General features: G+C 34.1%; 2 protein-coding genes across 3 annotated transcripts in view; both read right to left on the bottom strand.

The window, feature by feature from the left end:
• LOC126779878 (uncharacterized) overlaps positions 1-2,298 on the bottom strand; it is a 37,612-nt gene extending 35,314 nt beyond the window's left edge. For both annotated transcript variants that reach the window (XM_050504009.1, XM_050504010.1), the window contains exon 1: positions 1,849-2,298. In XM_050504009.1, coding sequence (XP_050359966.1) covers positions 1,849-2,041 — 193 coding nt within the window. In that variant the 5' untranslated portion in view covers positions 2,042-2,298. The remainder of the gene's footprint in view (positions 1-1,848) is intronic.
• Positions 2,299-3,511: 1,213 nt separating this feature from the next.
• On the bottom strand, positions 3,512-13,758 carry LOC126780092 (nuclear factor erythroid 2-related factor 2-like). Its single transcript, XM_050504356.1, has 5 exons — positions 13,594-13,758; positions 10,145-10,281; positions 8,235-8,408; positions 7,309-7,702; positions 3,512-6,924 (listed from the first exon to the last, which is right to left on the bottom strand). Exons 1-5 carry the CDS (start codon positions 13,649-13,651, stop codon positions 6,884-6,886), a joined length of 804 nt encoding a protein of 267 aa, XP_050360313.1. The 5' UTR covers positions 13,652-13,758; the 3' UTR covers positions 3,512-6,883.
• Positions 13,759-13,818: the final 60 nt, after the last annotated feature.

Genomic DNA, 13,818 nt, shown 5'->3' with positions numbered 1-13,818 from the left:
AACTACCCAAACGGGCTTGAACAGAGTGCTACCGCTAAATAAAAAATTTAACAAAAACAATTCCCAGAATATTATTTCAGTGTGAAATATAATCCAGTGTTGCATCTCATATTTGGCAACATATCCTAAAGTTTATTTTATACATTTAAAACACTATATAAAGAAGCATTATACAATTCCAATAAAATGTACATAATGCCTAAATTAATTTGTTTCTTATAACAGAAAGTCATGATAAGAAAATCTTTATAAACATCAAGTCAACGGCATGGTGTGTTTATAGTTTGAAAAAATATATATACTTTAAGCTGTGCCTCGCATGTATGCTTGCACATACCAAGATTTTTCTGGCTTAATTGACAAATATAAATACAATGATTTGCATAAGATATGCCTAAGGTACATATATATATATATATATATATATATATATATATATATATATATAAAGCCAAGATGGCCCAGTGGTTGGAACGCGTAAATCATAATAGATGATAGTGAGTTCAAACCCAGGCAAGCACCACTGAATTTTCATGTGCTTAATTTGTCTTTATAATTCATCTTGTGCTTGACGGTGAGGGAAAACATCGTGAGGAAACCTGCATGAGTCAAATTTCACTGAAATTCTGCAACATGTGTATTCCACCAGAAGGAGGCCTTAGCCCAGCAGTGGGACATTCACAGGCTGTTACTGTACTATATAATGCATTGCAATGCATATAAATTAAGAAATATACAAACATTTTGAGCATTTCAAAATTTTAATAAGGTTATTTATGTATTATCATGTAAGCAACAAGTATATACCTAAGTTGAAGTACAAGTTTTATTATTGTACGTTAAAATGTAGGTGTAAACAGAAAAATGAGTGTGTCGTTGCACGGTATAATATAAGTCATTGGGATTAATTAATACATATGCTAACTAATATTACAAATGGAAAGTTATTTTGTTTGTTACATTCTCGTTTTAACTACTCAACCAATCATCATCAAATTTTATATTCATATTGTCAAGTGTATAGAAAAAACCATACGGTATGTTACAGCTCCCCTTCATTTTATTAATGATTTCTTGCAATTAATGACATCTGTCAGTAAGCCAATGATAAAGGATGTTTTAATCATTGAGATTAATAAATATTTGCGTATTTAAGCTTTTAACTAGTGTTCATCCAGTGTGAAAAATTCAAACATACACTATTTTGAAAAATTGAGAATAACGTGACACCATATGATTTTGTATGTTTCGTAATATTTTTTTTAAGTCATATTTCCAAATATTCTTTATAAATAGCTACCAGAAAAGGAAACAAATGTTTTGTCTCCCTTAATTATATATACATATGTTTTTGATCTGATGATTTTGTAAAGGAAAAAAAAGATTAATATCTATGATTGTTGGTATCAGATATAACCATAGAGATAATATAAAGATAATGGTATTTTATTAGAAAATGTACATAAGTACATTACATACATATTACAAAATATCAAATTTTAAATTTTGTACACAAATCATTAATAATACATACTGTCTGTCGAATTGAAATTACATTTTAGATGTATAATGATTATAAGCTTGATCATTTAAGATGTATGGTATGTTTTACTGAGCCGATTTCGATAAAGTTGAAATACGTCGAAAACAAAAATATAACAAAAAATATTTAAATTTTTTGAAATGTTAATTATTATTAAATTATTAATATAGTGTTTATAAACAGAGGTATAGACAGTGTCTATTGTGTGATGGAAATTATAATAAAAATACAAGAAACTAATAAACAATGAAATTAAACCTTTTATGAAAATTTTGATTAATTGCCAAAGGCATTCAATTACTCACCATCTTGCCAAGGATTGGCAGGCTCGAAGTACTGCGTGACAAGTTTTTCATCATCAGGGAAATTCACTTTTCTTACAATTTTTTTTTCTTTTTTTTCACAATTATCTTTATCATGAACAACGCCAGATTCGACGGTCACCGCGTCAGTTTTTTCACACACGCCCGGGCATGTAACTTTATCATTGGTAGACATATCTATCACAAAACCCACGATTACATATCACTGCTTTACAATCACACATTAGCAAAATATACCACAATAAGAATTACACAAAAATAAAACAAATTTTGACACAAAACTCGCGACCATATAACAAAACAGTATCATCAGCACGACATCCTCGTAATCACACCGGCCATTGCCTATTTTTTTTAGGTTTCGACGGTTTTTTGATATTTTTATTTCTCGCTTCGATTCAAAACATTCTACACCTTTCATACACCGTTTACCGCCATATTGGATTGAAGAAGACAAAAGGATAGTTTTTCGTTTGGGTCACTAGGGGTCGCTTTTCACTGTGGAGTTGCCAAGACTAAATATTGAAAATAAAGTAAATTTTTTTTATATGTTTATATATGATATATATTTTTTCGAAATTACAATAGTATTACGACGTCTCATCGATGGTTATAAAAAAATCTTTTTTTTTCATTAGATCAACGTGAACCTATTAATACTTTGTAAATCAACTACTAGACACTAGATGGCAGTGGAGTAATAGTATTAAAGATAAGATGGCACAATTTACCTATAATTTCTCATATTTCATCATCAAAATCTAAATTTCAATTGTGCAATTAAGCAGTATATAATTTGTTTAAGGAAGAAGTAAAATTAACAAGTCCCATATATCTTTTTTATCGTTGTATATGATTTGAATGTAAGGTCGCTAAAATAACTCAAAATGTTTATACCGAAGTAGTTTCACAAAAATATTGTCTTACTTTTAATAAAAAGGAGGAGTTCTTAAAATTCCCATTTACATTTGAAACAAAAAGGGTGAATAATAGGGAATGAATTTTTAAATGGGTGCTAATTTTATTTGAACTTTATATTGTTTTTTAAACAGATAATGTTTTTATCTTTATTTTATTGAGTCTTGTCCAATTGCACATGTGAGCCCCGTCATACCTTAATCTATAAAAACAGATCATTCAAAAATAAAAATAAAAAAAGAGAACAAAAAATTCACCGACGAGTAGTTATCAAATAATACATAAGGCTAGGTAAATTCTGAATTTGGAATGCATAAAATATTTGGTGCAGTACCTACATCGAATTTACTTTATAGATTGCTAATCATTTGTTTTATTCTTAGCAAATTCCATAGTTTCCATAGTACATATATCACATTTTGGTAAATTTTTTTTTTTTTATTATACTAGCAAACTTTTTAGATGCCTCGATAGAAATTTTACTGCCAATTTAAAATACATATTTTCATCCCATTTTTAAATCTCTGAATCAAAGATTTCAAATATATTCATACTACATTCCTCAACATTAAGAACCACATCAAGCCAAGTATAGAAGCATAGTTTTGTTATAGAAATTCTGATATAGCTATCAATAATGTTAAGGAACTTAAAAATGGTAATAATAAAATAAGTAGGTAACTTAGTTATTTATTAAAACTCAACATCACATATATAGTTGCTTCATAATCGTATCTTTAACGAAAAATTAAAAAAAAAAAACTACACTATCCGGACAAATTGCACAAAAAACTTAAAACGATTTGGTGCCTTTTACTTAATACGATACATTTATTTCTTAAACTCGTATGCGATTTGAAAGCGATTTACAACTACAAAATATTACAATAATAAAAAAAAAAATTATAGTCATAAACAATGCACGTTGGACAAAATGTAAAAATAGTCACTTATAGTAACCTAGTTTTCGCCCACGTTTAAGAGGGAGGGGGGCAGATAGGTAAAAAAAAAACCATATTTTTTCTTAGTTCAAGCTTGCTCCATACCGAATTTCATCAAAACCGTGTCAGTGGTATAACCTTAAAAGCTTAATAGACAGACAGACAGAATTTTGCATTTATAATACTAGCATAGATAATATATTAAACTCTAATAACAATAGACAATGTGTAAATCGGAGCAAAACACAAACAATTTCTCATGTCACAGCTCTGGCATACACAAGACCTTATATACAAAATAAACGATTAATCTGTCATCAATGCATAATCATATTCTTTACATAAGAATGAAAGGGACAGATAGTTTCATACAAAGTGTAAACGTATTTTTGTTTAATAGACATATATGCTTTTTTCGGGTCTAGATTTTATTAATAATTTCTTAATTGAATAACATCAATAAAAACACTGAAAATATTTTAGATTTATATAAAAAAAAAATTGTAAAATTTACGAGTAATTTTTCTTATTTCTTCATGACTTTTTTTACAACCTTACATTATTATAGACATTTTATGTAACTAAAAAAAAATACTAATTAAAAAACGGGAAGGTTCCGGACTCCATTGTGATACACCTTCCAGTTTATGAAGCTTAAAAAAATATTAAAAAAACACTGCAATACATAAAATGTATAAACATTTTAAGTTATTACCGCATACATTATTTTATTTTACGAAAAATACAATATAATATTTTTTCTAAACATTAATTTAAATTCGAGCATAAACTTTACATATAAAATACTTAATAAACATTTAAAAAATATAATGTTATACTTACAAATATATAAAAATTTCATTTGTGATAATAGATGGCGCTGTTCGTATTTTAAACCGCGCCAATGTTTCGGTGAAAAGGATGTCCTTAGGCTTGTGATATTTTGTATATCAAAGTATTGCATTAAGCACAACAAATAAGAACTAGCCGGATTAGAGTGTTACCAGCTTGTTAGAACTGCTTTATAATTTTATCGAGTACAAAATAATTTTATTCATATTGGTTTTCTTACGGCATAATTGGCTAAAATATATTCGCATATCGGACTGCATAATCATTGGCGTTGAGCATATTGACGAGTTGCATGATTATGTAAAGCGCACTGCGTACTAACCATATAAATAAATACATATTTATTTATATAGTATTTACTGGTGGTAGGGCTTTGTGCAAGCTCGTCTGGGTAGGTACCACCCACTCATCAGATATTCTACCGCAAAACAGCAATACTTGATATTGTTGTGTTCCGGTTTGAAGGGTGAGTGAGCCAGTGTAATTACAGGCACAAGGGACATAAAATCTTAGTTCCCAAGGTTGGTGGCGCATTGGATATGTAAGCGATGGTTGACATTTCTTACAATGCTAATGTCTAAGAGCGTTGGTGACCACTTACCATCAGGTGGCCTATATGCTCGTCCGCCTTCCTATTCTATAAAAAAAAAAAAATTACTCCAGAAATCAAGACTAACCTAAAATTCACAAACATGGTAGTGTAAATTCAAAATGGCGACCATGTTGCATTTCCCGCTATTTTGCATATATCATCTTTCTCGATTTAATGTATATAAAACTAAAGTTGAGATATATATAAATGAATATAATTTTAAAGTTACCAATTAAATAAGCTTAAGTTATAGAATTAAAGTCCTGCGCAGTTAAAGCCAAACTCACTCGAACCCTTAGTACTGTCATGTCCTGGTAAGTTCAGCGTAAATACAGGCACAAGGGACATAACATCTTGTTCCTAAGGTTGGTGGGGCATTGGAGATGTAAAATGTTAATATATATTACAGTGACAAAAAATATGAGCGATGTTGCCAGATGCTTATCTAATACAATACAAAAAAAAGTATATTAGAACTCAATCTGAACAAAAACTTTTATAGCTTTAATAACTCTTCGTACATAAAAAAATTAAAGCGCATTCCATTGTTCCATTTCCAATATATGTGATAGAATGACGTTGTGGCATCAGTGAAGTTTCTCTGAAACGTTACAAATATAAACGTTGCTTCAACTCCATTTGCATTTTATATAAATGTAATGGCGCCCATAGAATATATCATACTTTAAAAATACTTCACATCAAATATAAACAAATATATAATTACAAAAATTGTGGTGTATTTTTGGCAGTATATATAAAATCCATTGCAATACAAGAAAAAAATTCAACTGTCTCTAAAATATTTTTAGATTTTTACAAAATAGCTTGGGAAGACATCCTAATATATATTTTTAATATATAATTAAAGGAAGATGATAATATTATAATAGAATATTTGGAAATAAAACTTATTTTTCGTGGTGGGATAATTTTGTTCACGGTCATGGCTTGTGGATATCAAAGCGTTGGGCGATTAAAAGTTATTAATGAAGGCTTTATACACACAGCGATTCATTTTTGTTTGCGATGCCTTATGTTTGTAATTGTAAGAGCGAGTACACACGCCCAACAATATTTCAGACAAAACAAACACACAACTCGATGTTTAATGAACGGTCCTGTAATTCCTTGAACGGTCTTTCTGTGTGCACTAAGAAATGTTCAGTAGCAGCAATTATTGCACATGTTCGATTTGAAATATTTATAAACAATTAAGTTGGTCATAATTAAATATTTCTCTCTTCCATTTTTTCATTGATTTGACAATTGAAAGAAGAAGACACAGCATTGCTTAATCGATCAACCCCTAAATAAAAAATATAGGTGAAGTAGTTATATATCATTTATAATAATAAGAAATCTATTGATGTAAGCCTTTTGTATATAATTGTGTAAATTTTTTAACAAATATAACGCCATGATTAATTCAACATTTTGTATACACTATGGTCCATACACCGTTTATAATATTTAAAAATATAAAATATTTGAATTGGCACAGATAAAAAATATACCAAATATTTCTTTCAGATAAAATCTTTTAGATTTTTTTTTTTTGTTTACTTATTAATATAATTATAAAAATAAGTTATACCAATTTAAAATAATATTAATTTTTAGTTATTTTTTATCTGTGAAATTATTTAGTTTTTTTTTTTTGGTCTAGAAATAATGGCTACTTATAGTTTTAAGGTATAACTTTCTAAGAATATCACTGGTTTTCTTTTTTTATCTTCAAATCGAGAACACCATCTGAAAATGCACAATTTTATTTATAAATAAAAGTATTTTCAGTTTTAGTTGAGACAACCACACAAGCTAAAGGTCTTAATACCTATTATAACCCGCTCGTCTGGGTAGGTACCATCTACTCATCAAATATTCTACCGCAAAACAGTACTCGGTATTGTTGTGTTCCAGTTTGAAGGGTGAGTGAGCCAGTATAATTACAGGCACGAGGGACATAAATCTTAGTTCCCAAGGTTGGTGGCGCATTGGCGATGTTGGCGATGGTTAACATTTTTTACAATGGCAACGTCTATAGGCGTTGGTGACCACTTACCATCAGGTGGCTCATATGCTCGTCCACCTATCTGTTCTATAATAAAAAAAATGTCAGATATTATTTTTACATACCATCATTGTCAGTACAATGCGTTATTCTTCGAGGCGCCAATTGTTTCCTGCCGTGGCTCTTCCTCTTCTCCTTGACACAAAGATCCAGAACGCCGTCAACGCCATCGATTTTGGTCGATCCGAAATTTTTCTTTCCGTCTAAAAATATTGTCTTCGCGAAAACTCGTTTCTCAGCCTTCTCTTTATACATGTGATTGACGCTTTGCTGGACCAGCTTATCGATTCGACATTCAAAAACGTGTTTGTCCGTCTCTATGCAATTATCTCGCAAACTTTGTATATTTGGTAAGGGTTTCGTTTCGACTTTTTTAATTGGATTTTCTTTGTAATGGGTTTCGGTTTTTTCTTGTTCAATATCTGGTACTTCTGTTGGATCGGAACGATGTTTCAGCGTCTGAAATGAGTTTATCATTTACTTATTTCTAATACGTAATGCTAGCGTGTGGAGCAGTATAGCAACTTCTGTGTTTCATGCCAGAAATGACCTTAAAAATAAAATGACATTTTAGAAATATTGGCCATATTGACCAACGCCAATGCGCCACCAACCTTGGTAACCAAGATGGTGTGTCCCTTGTACCAGTAGTTTGACTGGCTCAATGCAAATCCAAAGCCTAACTAATATAATGCGAAAGTGAATTTGCTTATTATTTATTTATTTATATTTCAACAATTGAAACAAACAGTATAATGACACAATAAATTAAATGGATATAACAAATACAATGAAGATTTCAATAATAAAAAAATATACATTTAAAGAACAAAAAAAAGCACACATTAATAAGAAACATATTTGTAAATATTTTTTTTTTTTTAAGCATAACTTTTCAAGCGATGGTCATGAAATTTTTGCATCGACGTTATCAGGGGTACAAAAAAAGACATAGTGTACCACTGACCCCCCTCCCCCCAAATAGTAATACCTGTAAAACATGGTTCCGTAGCAAACTGAAGCTCTTTCTTAATTCCGTTCTGGACTCTAAGAGGGCGCGTCTCTCGCTCAACGCGTCGTCTCGACACGCCCTCACCGCTCGCAGCTCCCGAGTCAAGCGTCGTAGGTGCTCCATACTGCGACGTCGGCTGTTCTGTGAGGCGAGCTGTTGAAACGGATGATATACTATAAATTTATGTAGTATCTGTATTCTAATACAAATTAAACGCGGGTTGAATCACAGGGCTTAGCTACCATTTTATAAAGAATACTAGCAAAGCCCGTTTCTAAAAGAATTACTAATTTTCCTATTTACCTCCCAAATTAAGCGTACAGCTTGTAATACGTTTTAGGACGATATAATAATAGTAATAATATTCTAAGACATTATTCACACGCGGCCATCTGATCCCAAACTAAGCAGAGCTTGTACTATGGAAACCAGACAACCACCACCAGAAAGATATACCACATATACTACTTTTCTTTTGTAAATACATACTTATATAGATAATTACACCCAGACTCAGGACAAACGGACATGTTCACAGATGTCTGTCCTGGGTGGGAATCAAACCCTCAACCTCAACCGGACCATCGTATATAGCTCAAGGGGTACAAGAAAAAGCTCTACCATGCTGCTTTATGCGCTTATGTGTATGTGTGAATCTATTATTATAGTCACAACCTGAATTTCATGCAGGTGAAGCCACGGGCACAGCTAGTAAGAAACATTATATTTTTTTTTTATATATAATATAGGTAGGCGGACGAGTAAATGTGTCAACTGATTGTGATCGCCACCGTTCGACATTGGCACTGTAAGAAATATTAGCCATCGCTTACGTCACCAATGCGCCACCATCATTGGGAACTAAGATGGTAATTACGTTACAATTCGAACAACTTTCTGTAAAAAAAATACCGACGTCTGACAACAAATGCCTAATCCCGACTTCTATCCTCAATTATTAACAACAAATTGTAAAGAAACACTCATTATTACTTATGCTTGTATAAAGCACATTATTCCATAATGACTGAAGATTCTCTCCGATGTGCTTCTTAAATAAGCTTAAAAAAACCGTCACTACCCTGATGAGTATGCCCTCTCGACCGAATTCAACAGCGACCGTTCAAAGGAGACTCATCATCTGCACATCTCATCTCACACATAATGGTGCGCAAACATAAGTGCACCGTGTAATCTCACTGAAGCATGGAAGTGTAAGCACCGACGAAGAAAATACCGACTTGCAAACTCCAGGTTGCTATTAGGAATTTCATTTAAAAAAAAAAACAAATTTTATCGGCCTCAGGCTTAAAACCTCATTATAAGACATTAGACCGACAAGATCCCCCCCCCCCCTTTATTAAAACGGTAAAGTATTGACGAATCATCGATAAACTTTCACGATTACATAAAACATATGTAAACCCGCAGCACGCGGCTTGTATTACTGAACGTATCGAGTTACGTTTGCGGTGTACATTCGAACGTCGTGAGAAATTGCCATCAAGCAACAGCAATTTACATTTTGAGACAAATAATAAATGTCGACATGGTCCAGTGGTAAGAACGCGTGAATCTTAACCGATGATCGTGGGTTCAAGCCCGGGCACACCACTGAATTCTCATGAGCTTAATTTGTGATTATAATTCATCTCGTGCGTACGGTGAAGGAAAACATCGTGAGGAAGCCTGTCATTGTCCCACTGCTGGGCTAAAGATCTCCTCCTTTCAGGAGGTTTTAGCTAATTCCCCCACGTTCCAATACACATGTGGCAGAATTTCAGAGGAATTAGATATATGCAGGTTTCCTCATATATAGGATTTAAACAAATGAAAATTCATTTCTTGCTTCATCATTTAAGATTCACGTTTATTAACTTAAGACTTACTCTATTTTTGATTCTCCGTCGTAGACCCTTGAGAAAAGCCAAGTCATCTTCATTTAATATCAGACTCTGAACTCTCTCCGTATATTTGCATGTAGGCAAGCCTGCCACTTCTTCAACCGTCATATTAATGCCACGCGCTGAAATTAACAGATAACAAAAACTTATTTAAAATAAAGTGTTATTACAAATGACAATTTAACATTTAGTCAAATGCTGATTTCTCTTTCTGTCATTATCTATATAACATTCGAACGAAAGAGACACAGCATTGTTTAAATAATCACCCCCTCATTAACTTATATAAGTAAAACCGTAAAATCATTTCAATGTGAAAGTGTGTAGCAAAACCTGGTACTGTTCGAAGTATTAAGTATACCTTAAAAAACACATTGGCGTATCTAGAGTTATTTTCAGGGAGGTCTGGGCGTCTACGACGAAAAAAAAACGAGGTATGATAGTTCGGAAGTTCGGTTTCGTTTCGTATTTTGATATTTAATCTACAAAACATGAAACGAATGGCGCGGTTCCGTCACCTTGCCTGTATTCAAAAGTATCTAAACATATGTAATTAAAACTAAGTATGTACAAATATTTCTCGGCTGTAGTTAATTATTTGATTTCAATGATTTTTGTTTGAAGTTTCTTAGGTGTCCAGCCTTTTTTTACGCTGGAAAAACTCGCCGATGTCCGAGGCGCCGAGTCCGCCACGAATATCGGAATACCCACACAAAAACCAGCGGTACCCTTTCCGTCTTAACGAGGAGCGCCACGGGGTCGCTTGCGCATGCTACCGCGACGCTCTGACGGACGGCCGGCCTATGCAGGCCTCCATTCTCTAGAGGGATTATCAGAGTACTGAAAACCCTCGTAGTCTCAGCGACGGTTATTGCGGCGGAAGGAGAAGGTGCGCATAGCGCACCCTTTCTTCTTTCTTCTCCGGATGTTCTTCGTCGGAGCAGGTCTGCAGCGGCGTTCTCTTCCCGCGCCCGCTCCGCGGCCTCCTTCTGCGACATCACACTTTCACAGAAGAAGACTATTTCCGACCAGAACTCCTCGCTTCCGAGCATCACGTTGATAATGCTCGGCAAGGAGAGGTCTCTGCCGACAACTGCCGCCAGAGAATGCCGCGTGGAGGACGCGGCACACTCCGTCAGGATGTGTTGCGCCGTGTCGATTGGCGCGCCTCACTCGTGGCATGAAGGTGACACTTCCCGCCGCGCTATCTTGTGCAGGTACTTACCGAAGCATTAGCCGTGTCCGGTAAGCACCTGCGTCAATCTAAACGATAGCGTGCCTTGTTTTCTTTTGTCTCAAATGGTACCGCCTCCACTGTCGCCAGGCCCGCTGTGGGGGACCCCAGGCCCTCCTCCCATCGAGCTATCAGGGCTTGCTGGGTTAGAACCTTGATCCGCCCGACTTCCACCAACCCTGAACGGTTGCCGCGGTCTCTCGCCTCGCCCGGAAGCGATACACCTCTGCGAGCACCTCCGACTGGAGTTCCCAGGGCGGATCGCCCGCGAGGAACGTCACTGCTGTCCAAGACACACGTACGACACGTACGATACCCTCTTATCACCCTCACCGCTATGACCCTCTGCGGCCTCCGTACGAGGGCCCGTTGTGTGCAGTGAGCGCGTCGACCCATTTCGGGGCACCGTACAGTGCCATCGAACTAACTACGCCGGCATAGAGGCGCTGACATAATGATCCCGGTCCTCCCACGTTGGGTAGGAGGCGACCCAAGGCGGCAGCGACGTTGACGAGCTTCGGGCCGAGTTACACGAAGTGCTGCTGAAGCTCCATCGTCCGTCTAGGATCAGGCCCAGATACTTCATCTGGGCCTGCACCTTGATCACCGTCCTTGGACGATGATACTCGCCCCTCGAGGGGGCTTCTTCGTGGACCGTGGAAGAGAAGAGGCTCCGTTTAGTATATGGAAAGGTGTCCAGCTTAGAATTTTGAATCGGAAACCCAACATGCTCGGATGGGCACTAGACCATACTGGGGTGGGCACGGAAACACCCGACCACCTTCTATATACACGTATGTAATATCAGCTTTCCAGAAGTCAGAAAAGATATTTTTAACACAATAAATAGATTGACGACTACTACCACCGATTCCACTGAGTCAAAATAGACGTAAAAATTACATTATTTATAATAATGAATATAGCCATATATTACTATCTATGATTAATATATATTTATATATAATACAACACTGGTGGTAGAGCTTTGTGCAAGCTCGTCTGGGTAGGTACCACCCACTTATCAGATATTCTACAGCAAAACAGCAATACTTGATATTGTTGTGTTCCGGTTTGAAGGGTGAGTGAGCCAGTGTAATTACAGGCACAAGGGACATAAAATCTTAGTTCCCAAGGTTGGTGGCGCATTGGATATGTAAGCGATGGTTGACATTTCTTACAATGCCAATGTCTAAGAGCGTTGGTGACCACTTACCATCAGGTGGCCCATATGCTCCTCCGCCTTCCTATTCTATAAAAAAAAAAAAAAAAAAATATGCCACTCAACTACTTACATTCCATTAAATTTTACTTCCAAAGGTTGGATAGTAACTTGGCCTACATTTGTAAATTTTTCGTGAATCCATAGTGAACATTGAAGACTCTTCAAGATCTCAACCAATTATAGAATATTAATTAAATGTCAACGTTGTAAATAAACAAATTTGATTCTCCTGTGATTGCATACATTAAATTTTATTCATTACATATGTAATGTAAAATAATATATAAGTAAATAGAATAATTAATAATGAAAACTTAATGACTCATTTTTGTTACATAATTAAAATATAACAATTTTCATTTTCATTACTTTAAATTTAAAAAAAAAAAAAAACGAAAGATAGGGATGTACTTTGCGACTTTTAAAAAAAAATTTGTATATCTTTTTTTTTAGGAAAATATGATTCACATAATGTGTATGTTTGACAGGCTCATTTTATAATTTATCAAGTACTATATATTTTATTCTTAGAACTGGCTGTTATTTTTAATTGTAATGATACAGTACAGTAACAGCCTGTTAATGTCCCACTGCTGAGCTAAGGCCTCCTCTCCCTTTTGAGGAGAAGGTTTGGAGCTTATTCTTTGGAGCTTATTGGAATGGTGGCAAAATTTAATTATATCGGATATAATTTAAAATATCCAATTCAATAAAATTTAATAATACATTAAATAAATAATAAAATATAATAACATCAATATCTTTCATATTTTTGATTAATTGTAATATAAAAATAATAAAAAATTAAATAAAGAACGATTTTATTTTTTTAGCTAAACAGGCTTTACATTTCACCACCTAGTTATTAAAAAAAAACAAATTATTCAAATAAAAATATTAGATTAAAGAGTTTTGCGTCATTTGATTCCGAGAAGTAGTCTCAAATATCATTCAACAACGCCTTCAAGTACTTACCGTCCAATATTTCTTGATCTAGTTGGTATGAAGGTGCGTGTTTCCCGAAATCATCCATTCTTCATATTTGTAAATAGTTTTAAATAACTTTTAAAACAAAAAAACTTGTTGCTACTAAGACGTATCAAGAGGTTATATATTTGACTGTCAATGTCATTTTGTGACTTAGCAGTCAGCTGTCAATGTCAAACAACAAAAAAAAAACAAAGATAGTGTTGTATGATT

Source organism: Nymphalis io, chromosome 30 (assembly GCF_905147045.1).
Source record: "Nymphalis io chromosome 30, ilAglIoxx1.1, whole genome shotgun sequence".
NCBI lineage: Eukaryota > Metazoa > Arthropoda > Insecta > Lepidoptera > Nymphalidae > Nymphalis > Nymphalis io.
This window is presented reverse-complemented; position numbering and strand designations above follow the sequence as displayed.